General features: G+C 35.8%; 1 protein-coding gene across 1 annotated transcript in view; it reads right to left on the reverse strand.

Moving 5' to 3' along the window:
• Positions 1-9476, reverse strand: part of STPG2 (sperm tail PG-rich repeat containing 2) — a 646188-nt gene extending 636712 nt beyond the window's left edge. Inside the window, exons 1-3 of the mRNA XM_057728986.1 lie at positions 9396-9476; positions 9051-9183; positions 1612-1724 (exon numbers count right to left, since the gene is read on the reverse strand). Of these exons, the coding sequence (XP_057584969.1) occupies positions 1612-1724; positions 9051-9159 (222 nt within the window). The 5' untranslated portion in view covers positions 9160-9183; positions 9396-9476. The remainder of the gene's footprint in view (positions 1-1611; positions 1725-9050; positions 9184-9395) is intronic.
• Positions 9477-12128: the final 2652 nt, after the last annotated feature.

Below are 12128 nucleotides of genomic sequence, written 5' to 3' on the forward strand. Positions count from 1 at the left end.
AAAGCACTATTCTAAGTGCTTATTAATATATTTAACCCTTAGAAAAAGCCTACCAAGTTATTACCCCTACTTAATAGATGAGGAAACTAAGACCCAAAGAGATTAAGTGGTTAAGATTAAACCTCACAGCTAGTAAGTAGCAGAGACAGATTTTTGAATCTAGGTAGTCTAGCTCCAGAGCCCACACTCCTAACCACTTCTTTAAGATAGCTCATGTTACATTTACCATCAAATCTATAAGTTGAAGAAAAATGAAACAGGAATGTGCAAGAACAGAAATAGCCTTAATCTAGAGATCCAGGACTCATTTAGTAGTGACACTGTAATACCGTCCTTGAATGCAGTAGCTAGACACTAGTTTGGCTCCTTCTGGGACAGAAAATTATACATAAAATAACTGCACTTTTAAACATAAATATATGGGAAGAAATGTGTGTATGTTGGGTGCATGAGAGAGAAGAGAACTAGGCAGTCAAGGAGTGAAACATAATGAAAATCTGTTGTCTTTATCTGCCCAGCATTCCTTCTATTACTGCTCATAACAGCATATTTGCCACCCTTGGGACAATCAAACCTTCTCTATATTTTGTGGTTTTAAAGGAGCTTCCAAATACAAGAAACTCTGACCCAGGAATCACAGGTGTGGGCCCATAATAACTGGACCTATTAGATTTTCCCTACTGGGAATTTTAATCTTGAATGTTGTCACACATAAAAAGTGGAAGGAAGTTATAGAATTAAGTTATCTAATGGGAGTTTCCCACTGAATGATACACAAATTCTCACTACTGAAATGCCCAGAATTGTCTTAGTCCTATCCTTAAGACCTGACTGTTCAATTCTTCCTTCAACTCTATGAGCCACCCAAGTAACTTACCTATAAATCTATGCTAAACCTAGTATCTGTCTTAAAAATCCATCTGATTGCTTGCAACCAAAAACTCCTAACTGGTAGAATCATTGACATTAATAATTCAGAAAGTCTAATGCAAAAATTAAGGCATCAATGACTGGCTTTGGGGCTCTAACAGTGCAGATAAAGGTCTGCTAGGCTCAGGTAGGAGTTATTATGAATGACTGCAATATTTATGTGAAAAGGGAAAACCTGATATTAATGATTATAAAGATTGGAGTTACAACCACTGTTTCTGAACATAAATGGACCATGAAGATATTCTGGTCACAGACTCTTGAGAAGGTACAGAAATAGAAGACTATGACAATAGATATAGCTTAGAGCATGGCACACAAACCAATTCCTTCATTCTGTTGCCATCCTTATTCTACATATTTTGACCATCCGCACAAATTTCATGGGCCTTAATTAATTCAGTAGTCTTATTCTCCCATTCAGGAATATCAAGGTCTATGAGGCATGTAACAATGTTTTATGTCGTGTAGAATGTATAGAATAATGACAAACACCCAACCACACAACCAACATTGATCACATTTTTTTTCTCTTATTCTAATTGCAAAATACAGATTGAAAGGTGAAATAAGATAATATGAAGGGAACATAAAATATGACAAATGGCATGTTAGTCTATTCGAGGAAGAAAGCATGATTTTTATTAACTCAGACAATTATAATAACTATTATAAATTTACCTGCATTTCTGAAACATTATAGTGTCCTGGACCAGGAACAGCTTTCTCAGTGTTAGAGGCAACAGTAAAAGTACTTTCTCTGGCAGCCAAAGAAAGGAATGGTGCATACCCACCTATAAAAGTAAAGTCATATCATTGGCAGATAAGATAGGATTCTAATAACCTCAGAGAAAAAGCACTAAAAATGTATAAAATCATTTGGTAACCTCAATTGCTAAGACTATATTATCAGAACTAATATCTAGCCACAGAAGTTTTTGCATTTTAAAAATTCTATGTAAGAAAAGAATTTGTATTATTAATATATATTAAATATAAGAACCTACAGAACTGGACTTACTAAACAACAACAAAAATATCTAAAGACAATAAGTCTTTTTTCTTCTAAGCATATTTGGTTAAGATGAAAATGGAAGTTCTATTTAACTGATAAAATATTTTCATCCTCAGAAGATCACAGTTTTATATATTGGAAAAACATTAATTATAGCGAATAGCATATATGAATTTGTAGAGAGAGCCTAGATACAAATAAAGCAAGCTTACAGCAAGTAATTAATATAATGTTCCCTTGCTTTGGTACCCAGTTGGCACTCAGTAAATATTTCTTAATGGCTTGGCCCCAAACAAAGGTTTATAAATCCAAAATACAAGCATAAGATTAGACATAGTAAGTAAGCTTAGTAGACAGACTTAGTCTGCTGAAAGATTGATAAAAGTTCTCAAGAAATGTATCAAGAAAATGAGCACAGTTTAAGCAACATATATATTAAAGAAAAAAATGAGAGAAAATAGAGCAGCTATATTCAACAGGTAATAAAAGAATGAAAGTGAGAACTCAAAACTTGCGAGAATTCTTGTACATCTAAGGAAACTGTACACTATGAAGATTTATGGTGATAACTAGTACAGTTTAAAAGCTTGCTAATCTGGACTAATAATATATTTTTAAAACCAGAAATACTATTTCTTTTGAGGCCCTCACATATTAAATGCAACTGAAATCAAAAATTGTTTATTTGTGGCAGGTATTGAAGCACAAAAGAGGTAGTAAAATGCAGACATTACCCTTACAAAGCAAACACCCAGTGAAGCATTAAGAAGAGTACTGAAATAATTTTAAACATGAAAAAACATCTAAAGTGCTAAAAAATGCCCAGAGGGTCAAAAAAAGGGGAAGTTCTCAACCACACTGAGGTGATTAGAAAAAGCTTCATGAATGATGTTAAAATTCTCGGTGTTAATTTAGTGACTGATGGTTTGAATTTGCTGTCCCAAAGCAAAAACAAATAAAACCACACAAGGACCACAACAGAAATCCTTAAGAGGAAGCCGAGGTCCAATTTGAAAAGACAAGGGTTGAAGGGTTGTCTAGTAGAGCTGAGAAACCCAAGACAGTAGTTGAAATGTTCCAAATCGTGGTAAGCAACCAAAGAAAAAGATACAGATTTCAATCAAAACACACATATAAGCACACACAAACCAATTTACAGACTATATAAAGTGAATAGTGAAAACAACCAGAGTCCTTTATACTGGAGAGAAGTCAATGAAAAGAAACAGACCTAGAAATGAGAAGATGAAATTAGCACAAAGAGCATTAAAGTATCAATTATAGATATTCTTCATATGTTCAATAAAGTAGAAGAAAGATGAACATGATGAGGAGATAAAGATATAAAAAAGGCCCAAATCAAACTTCTGAAATGAAAAGTATACTGAATGGGATTAACAACTCATTTTATGTGGATTAATAAAAGACATTTTTTTCTGAATTCTTAATCACTTTAAAAAATAATTGACTGTTTTAAGTAAAAATAATTTCAATTTATTGCAGCATTACAGCACATGTAGAAATAAAATATATGGCCACAATAGCACAAAGAATGAGATGGGGAAAACAGAAGCACACTGTCATATGGCTCATATACTACACGTGAAGTGGTACAATATTATTTGAAGTTAGACTGTGATAAGTTAGAGATACACATTGTAAACCCTAGAGCAACCACTAAGAAATAAAAGAAAGAGGTACAGATAGTAAACCAATAGTGGAGATAAAAACAGAACCATTTTTTTAAAAATTCAAATCATTCAATTATGTTAGGGAAAGAAGAAAAGAGGGACAAAGAACAGATGAGATAGACACATAATAAATAGCAAAAGAATAAATTTAAACACAACAATATTGATAATGAAATTAAATGGAAAAGTTCTAAACACCCTAACTAAAAGAGATTGTCAGATTGGATAAAAAAGCAAGACCCAAATGTATGGTATCTATAGAAAACCCTCTTAAAACATAAAGACACAGAGGTTAAAAATAAAAGGATGAAAAAAGAAAGCTGGAGTGACTAAATTAAAATCCGACAAAGCAGATTTTAGAGCAAAGAAATTCAGGAATAAGAGAGATTTCATTATGTTAAAGGGGCCATTTCATCAATATGATTTAATAGTCCATAAAGGAAAGCAAGGAAGTAATTGCCATAAAAATTAGAATAGTGCTTACCTGTAGGGGAGAGGGAAAGGGTTATGATTGGAAAAGAAAATTTTGCAGTTACATTTCTTTACTTGAGTATTCACTTTTTAAGTTGTTTATTTAAATGTTATGCAATTTTCTGCATAAGTATTTCATCTCACAATTAAAGGCATATTTTTTAAAATTTAGGTTCATACAGACACTGAGGTAATGTGAGATAGATATGAAAACTGAGAAAGCTAAGCTCAGGCTAGTTCTGAAACAGCTGTCATCAGAACATGGCAGAGATTCTAACTGAATCCATCTAAAGAAACATAAAATGAATTTCAAAATACTGAAATTCATGTAAAAATGGGGGAAAAAACCCCACACAATAGCCCCATGTGTTCAAGAAAGTCAGTACTCATAAAATCTTCATTGAAGTTTCCCAGTATTAATCACAAAAGAATCTTTCATCAATAGGTAAAAAGTTTGTATGAAAATATTGAGCTCAAGTAAAATCACAAGAAAATTAAAATGTTTATACTAATAAGATCCATAAGAGAAGGGACTTTTCCATTTTATTCATAACTATATGCCTACTGCTTACAGTTAGGGTGACAAATTGTCTTCATTTGCCCATGACACAGGACTCGTAGTGCTAAAATCAGGACATTCCCAGATAAACCAGGATGGTTGGTCTCCCTATCATACTGTCCTGCATATTAAACAATAACTATAGAGTTAACAGGTGATATTCTAAACTATACCTTTAGTCATTCATTCAGCAATACTGAATGCTTTATTATGTGTTACAGAGGCAGTTAGGGTACAATAATGAATAAGCTAAAACCCTGGCCTCAAAAAGTGGGGAAGCCACACAAATAAACAAATAATTACACTACAAACAGTGCTGCCAATAATTAAGGTATAAAATATAGAAGAAGAGGGTTCTGGCGCATTAGGGTTGGTGGAGTGAAAGATTAAATGTTTCATTTGGGACATATACTATATTGACATGTTAAGTTCCAACAATAAATGATAAATCAAACTGTCACACAGAAAGAAGAAATGAAGAATATAGGTGAGGATAAGATTTGAGAAGAAAGAAATAAGTTCAATTTGAGATCTATTAAGTTTGAGGCACCAACAGGAGAAGATAAATCAGACTGGCATGAAGCAATAAAAGTCAGTCTATTTTCCGAGAAAGAAGGTAGGCAGCGTGTGGATAAAGGACACAGGTACAGCTACAAAGTAAGCAGGGCATTCTAAACATAAGAGCAATAACTAAACCTCTGCAATGTATACGCATCTTCAGGGACATCAACATTTACAGCAATCACATACATATTTTTTATTTAAACTGAAATAAAGATAGAATTCCCTGAAATGATCTCCCTAAATTCTGAGTGGCTAATACAATAAAACCATTATTGTTGGCATAAGCACATAGGCAGGAGTACAAGACCATAGACAACTCGTGCTTCTGCAGCAGGTAAAACTGCTTCCCCATCATAGGAGAAATCTGTCAAAGAATATATAAAGAGCCAATGTCACACAGCTTAGATAACTGATATAGAACCAACACAGATAACTAATATATGCTAATTTGGGATAGCATTTATTATGTAAACAAAGCTCAAAAAGCAATGAAATACCCCTTAACACAATAATGCCAGGAGCAGTCTTATTATTAAAAGGACTATATTTTTATCATATTTTCCTAGGCTGGTCATTTATGGGAAAGATTTGCTTTAATGAGATAAGATTTGCTTGCTTCTCAGATAATTTGCAAGAAAATAAGAAGCAGCTCTCACTAACCTGGAAAAGGAATATCCATTACCTGAAATTAGAGCAGCTCAGTCCTGTTCCTTTCAGGCTGCAAATCTTGGGTAGAAAAGGGTCTCCCTGATCAACTGGACAAAAGTGGAGGCAAGTAAGTTTGAAAATTAATGTGGAACAAATCTCCTGAGGAAAATATGAAGACAATACACTAAAGGACTGACCAAGAAGGCTACAGTAAGAGGAAAATGGTAATTAGGAGAGAAAGGTTGAGAGTAAAGAGTATCTGCACCTTTCTTTTGAAGTTCTAAGATCTTCTCCTCTTGTGTAATTCAAGATAGCAAGTAAATTATATAAAGTCCCAACATCACTTTTCCTACATTATACTCTACAAAATTTCCCTGACCCTTAAATGAAATAGCTATGTATACTCCTGTATAGTCCAATGTGCTACTGATCTCAAAGAGGTGTAAAGCAGAATGTACCTGGGAAAAAGGTAACAGCTACTTTTAAGTTATCTTGCCAGGGAATCCTGTAGAGAAATGTCTAGAGATACCTATACCCTCTAGTGATTACTATTATTAGCATGTCAGTGCTGAGTATTGCTAAAACAGGGTTCTATAGGATGCAGCTGCTCAAAGTTCCCAAGTACGGAATTTCCTAGTTTCCATCATAGGTCAACGAGGCACGATTCTACAAAACAGTAAAAGAAGGGCCCTGCAAACCCTAGTTGCTGATCTCTAGGCAAAGTTTACACAAGTCAGATTATGAGCATTTAATCCTGCTATGTGTAACTCACTAGATTTTTTAAACTTTATTTCAAGAATTACTGTTTGTTGTTTCTTTTAAAATTAAGCACATACATGTTAAGCTACTGAGTTAAAAAGTGAGAATAACACAGTAGAGATCTTGGTTATTGCCCTCAAAAATCACAAATTTTAGTGTGGCAGCCAGATAAGTTAACAGATAATTACAATATAGTATCAAAGTGCTTTGAGTCATTAAGGAATCAAAAAAGAAAGACCTGAGAAAGAGTGGAGTCAAAGAACAACTTCACTTTACCTGAGGCTCAAGGAATAAGTAGGAACTAGCCAAGTAAGGAAAGAAGAGAGAGCATACTCTGCAAAGGTAACAGCAGGTACTAAGGCATGGAGGTGAGTGAACATGAATTTATAGATAATGCAAAGTTGGAATTGCTGATATGGAGGTTAAGTATTGGTGGAGATGTGGTACCTGGAAAGATCAGGTAAAGTGAGAGACCAGGTTAGGGATCATGAAGAATCTTATGCACCATGTTAAGGAGTTCAAATTTTAACCTTAATGGTAAAAGGAATTTCTTAAACAAATAACATAATTATACCTTAGAAAGATCACATTAGCCATAAGACAGATGTTGTTAAGAGACTGAAACAGAGAGAAACCAGTAATATTTTTTTGGTTTATTTCAGAATTAAGAATAACAAATCCCAAACTAAGTCAAAGGCAGTTAAATGAAGAAAAGGAACTAGTTTGAGAGGGAATGAGAAGAGAGAATCAAAGGTCCTAATGATCAGTGGGAGTGATCAGTCAGAGGAAAAAAAGGAGTCTAGAATAATTCCAAAGCTTAAAATTTATAATTGATTGACATGGAATTTTTTTCAAAGAGGCCAGTACGGGTGGGGAAAATGATAAGTTCAGACACTTGAAATTTCAGATGCCAGAGACCACCCAGGTATTGATGTCCAAAAAAAGGTAATTGGCAATGCAGAGGCCTAATGACCAGGAGAAAACTCATCTTAGAGATATGAATCACCTGTATCTCTAAAGACTTTGTTATGAGTCATCAGAATCATAGATAGCAGATGAAGCTATGGATTTGAATGAAAACATAAACATGAGAAAAGCAACAAGCAAAAGATGAGAAGTACAGTATATAAATATTTTAAAGGTATTTAGAAAAATAAAAACCTTTAAAGAAGACTATGGTTGACAAGGGAAAAAATGATACCCTGATTCAGCATTTAACAAATGTTTATTAGGTCCCAATCATGTACCAGTCACTGTTCCAAGACAATAGTTAGAAAAAGAATCAAGAAAAAATGATGTTACAAACACCAAGGGAAGAAACATCTATAAAAAGACAGTGCTCAGTTGTGCCAAAATAAAATAAGCTTTGAAAAGTATCATAAGTGTAAGCATTTTGGGTGGTTGTTGGTGGCTAACAAACTGGTAGGGAGTTAATGCTTATAACAACTCAGCTGCATTAAATGAAGACCCATAATAAGCTCCAACACTGATATGAATATCAGAAGCCGAAAAGCAGTAAAATAGTAAAATTCAAGATTAAAACAATGACAAATGCCAAATTTGTACTCCAAAGAAATCTAAATCAACCTAATACCCTAATCTCATCAAACATGTTAACAGAGTAATGGATCTTGTTTGTTTAAAAATACAGGAAAAGTGTGGGAATAGGGAAAACGTAGGCTAGCAAGGGGAAAAGTATAATTTGGATGGTATTAAGCCCCACAAAAATCATCAGATTAGAAAAAGCAGAAAGCAAATTAGAAGTATTTATTAAAAGTTACCCCTAGTCACTAATTGCAAACAAATGAGAGCATATATTTAAATTATCCATTCCCACCCCACCTCTCAAAGAGTATACAGTACTTTTCTTTACAGAATGTGAGATAAAGCGGCTCTCATTAAGTATTTTCAAAAAGGTGGGTATGGTAAGATAGGAAGCATCTACCTGAAAAAAATGCATGGGACTATCTTGAAAAGGTATTCCAAAATAGAAATATAAAAGTTATATCTTCTTAAATGTTTCTCTGGTTAGTGAGGAAAGGTGTGTGAGGCAGGCAGGATTACAAAGAAAATTTTGAGACAGAAGGCGCTAAGAAGTACACAGGAGATTTGGAGACTCACACAGTCAACAGGGCTGGGAAATGAAAACCCTAGATCTAATCTGTACCATTTCAAGTATGATGTGGACAACCATTGTAAAATGAAGCCTTCGCCATACGCTTACTGGCCTTGTGAAATGGGACAAATTATTTTACCAGTTATCATCTGTAAAATGATAGTATTTTCCCTGCCTACTTCATGTTTTGTTATACTTATGAAGTGGTACTGTAGTGTTTAACTCCGGCACACAGAAGCGGCGCAGGCTGAAAGTGAGGCGCCTGTCACACAAGGCTTGCCTTTCTGCACATCTTACCTGTTGCCTGCTGCTTCAGGAAAGGTACCTGGTAGGATCCAGGACCCACATGATCCTCAGTGCTGCCACCTTCAGTCAATCTAAGCACACGAGGAGCCCGATCATACATAATGGCGTGGGGGAAGGTGGGCGGCTGCAAAGGGATTAAAAACAGGGAGGCTAGAAGAGATGTGGAGCAAAAAGAAGCCGTCAACAATTTCAGGAGGCCTGGGAAGAACTTCTGTAAATGGAGGAGCTAGCGCAGGGGCTATCGCCCCACCTGCTCATTGGCGTCATTTCTCCCAGGTCGATTTCTAGGTGCGTGGAAAATTGGAAATGAGTGTGACTACAGATAAGACAACCCACCAACTTATTCGTTCACCAACAGAGAGCAAAACCGCTCCTCCAAGGAAAGAGGTTAAGTAGTAGGCTCCCGTCCCGTGCTTCCGACCCTGGCTCCGCCCATTCCTCTCCGCCCGGAAGTCTCCGGGAGAGAGGTTGAAGCGCTTTTCCCGGGGCGAGTCCTGGGAGCATGCGCACTGAGACGCAAGCGTATCCCATTCGCTCCTCCCCGTGCTCTCGGCGTCCTAAAGGAGAGGGCGGGGCCGAGCCCTGCTCTCCTCTTGCTAGGTGTTGGATTCCGGCTTATCAGAAAAGCTCTAGAAAACGTATTATAAGGCGTTAGGGCTAATTTGACCGTGATCCGTTTCCCCTTTAAGTCAGGGCGGCTGAGAAGAGACTAGCAAAAACTGTGAAAGAAAATTCTTAGCGCGAAGCGAAATGGTTCCGCAGCGTTACCCCCAACTCCTACCACATCTGTACTCGCACCCCACGGGGAAAGCACCTCTGACTTTATCCTATAGGTAGTACCAACGGTGCTAAGAGAAACCCGGAAGGTGGTGGTGACAAGAAACAGAGAACCGGGGGAAGGAGACGAAAAACTCACCAACCGAAGCAATGCAAATGCAGGTAACTGAAAGCTGCTTCTGTTGTCAGATACCAGGCAACGGCAGCGTTGACTCATTACTCTGTTTATAAAGTAAAGCAAAGACACTGAGGAAGCCCAGTCCACCCCACTAAACCAAGGCGTCTCTTAACCTTAGGCGAAAGGAACCAGCTTTCTGCAAAGGCCGTAAGGAGTCTGTGTCAGAATCCACCTCAAAGTTGTCTCAGGACTTTTATTCCCCCAGCAAGGATTCTATCAGATTCTAACCATTCTAAAGGCTTAAACAAATCCTATCTTGACCATGCCTTACCCCCAAATGAGCTACAATACTTTAATGTGTCCCTACAGCAAATCTGTACTTATTTATACTCTGGAGGACACGGTTCAATACTCAGTTCTGTGGGTCATTTATTGTGGCTTAATTGTTCCGTACATGTTAGAATGCTCTCCATCCAAGGCTTATCTGAGTCTCAAGAATGTATCTGTAGTACCTTTTTCCCACTCAGTAGCTACCTGAATAATTATTTACTCACTTAAAAAAACAATTACTGGCATATACTATATGTGCAGTATCCTGCTAAGTTATGGGGATACAAAAATATAAGAAAGTCTTCATCCTTACAGGTTCTGTATCTAATGGAAAAAGAGATGTGTGTAATCCATAACAAGAAATGACAAGAGAGGGGAATAAAATGATAAGAAAAATATTACAGTACTTTGGATACCTCCTCTTCCTACTAAGAAACTACATACTCAAGTATATGGTGACCCCCAAAAGCAAATTCAGGTCCAGGCCGTTTTGCTTTAGGCACTGGTACAGGATCTCATAGCCTTCTTCTGGCTTTCCACGTCTGCAACAGTCTAGATAACTTTCCTGTGATAGAGTTGGGTTTGAGATTGAAAATTGAAGTGGTAAAGCAGTCTTTACCTGTTTCCTGTCTGATACGAGTTTTGTCCGCTGGGCCTAGCCTAACTTAGACAAAAGGAGTTCTTCATAGGGTCTATCCTATTAGAGCTTATTTACAGATCTCTAAAGGGGAGTTTGTAGCCTTAAGATCTATGTACCAACTAGGAATACAGAATTTCTTCACCTTGCCTGCCTCCTCAGTGCATGTTCTTTACTCAAGGACCTCACAGAGACAGGTAGCTGATCAATGGCAAAACTCTAGTGTTTCTGGATCTTGTGACAAGAACCCATCTCAATATCACACCCCTGAGTTACAACCTCTACATTCTTTATGATTTTGTAACACTTGGTCTCTAAGAATTTTGTGTTCCTAGCAAAAGGCTTTTCTTTGAGAAGTTTTTAGTGTGAAAATCCTTCCTCTAGTTCCTTGATTACTGTGGCTGTTCTTCTTCTACCTTTCCCAGCTATTATTTCCCACTTACGGTTCAGTAACCATAATGGTACACAGTATTTAAGAATTGGAAAATATTTTTAAATGAGAACAGCAACCTTTTTAATTATCTTTCAGTGTGGTAAATATTTCTTAAATAGTTTAGAATGAGTGTGCTGCTAAAAAAAAAAGTAAAATGTTAACAGTATTGTAATTATATATGAATACAAAATAAAGAATTTGGATCAGAATTTTTCAGTTCGTGCAAAATAGTTTTAATGCTATACAACCATTTCTACAGTATCAGTAAGAGATGGAAACTGTGTTTGAACTCAGGTTTATTTAACTACAAAATTTGGGTTCTTTCCATTTCTCCATGCTGCCTCCCACAAGAATAAGCTTTTTTTTTTTTTTTTTAGGAATAAGCTTTAAAATGAACCTTGCGGGGTGGGAATTCTGCTTTAAGTAGCATTAAATACCTTATAAAACTGAATTGTTTTTGAAACTAATTTCTTCAACCCATTATGATTTATTTGTTTTCCATTGTTTTGCTTTTAGTAAAAAAAAAAATAAAGCAATGATAACAAATCATTTGGCATGTATCAAAATCAACTGAATATACTTTGTCAATGTTATTAGAGGTTACATTGTAAAGTGATATGCACTCAAGTTGAAATGATAAAAATTTTCCTTTATAAAATGATTTGACGCTTACAAAATATATTTTATGTTCATTATTTTGTTTAATATAAGTTTTTGTTTCTTTAAACTGCAGACTTGATTCTGAAATCATGAAATTTCATGAAATGTGTTTTC

This window comes from Hippopotamus amphibius, chromosome 3 (genome assembly GCF_030028045.1).
Source record: "Hippopotamus amphibius kiboko isolate mHipAmp2 chromosome 3, mHipAmp2.hap2, whole genome shotgun sequence".
Lineage (NCBI taxonomy): Eukaryota > Metazoa > Chordata > Mammalia > Artiodactyla > Hippopotamidae > Hippopotamus > Hippopotamus amphibius.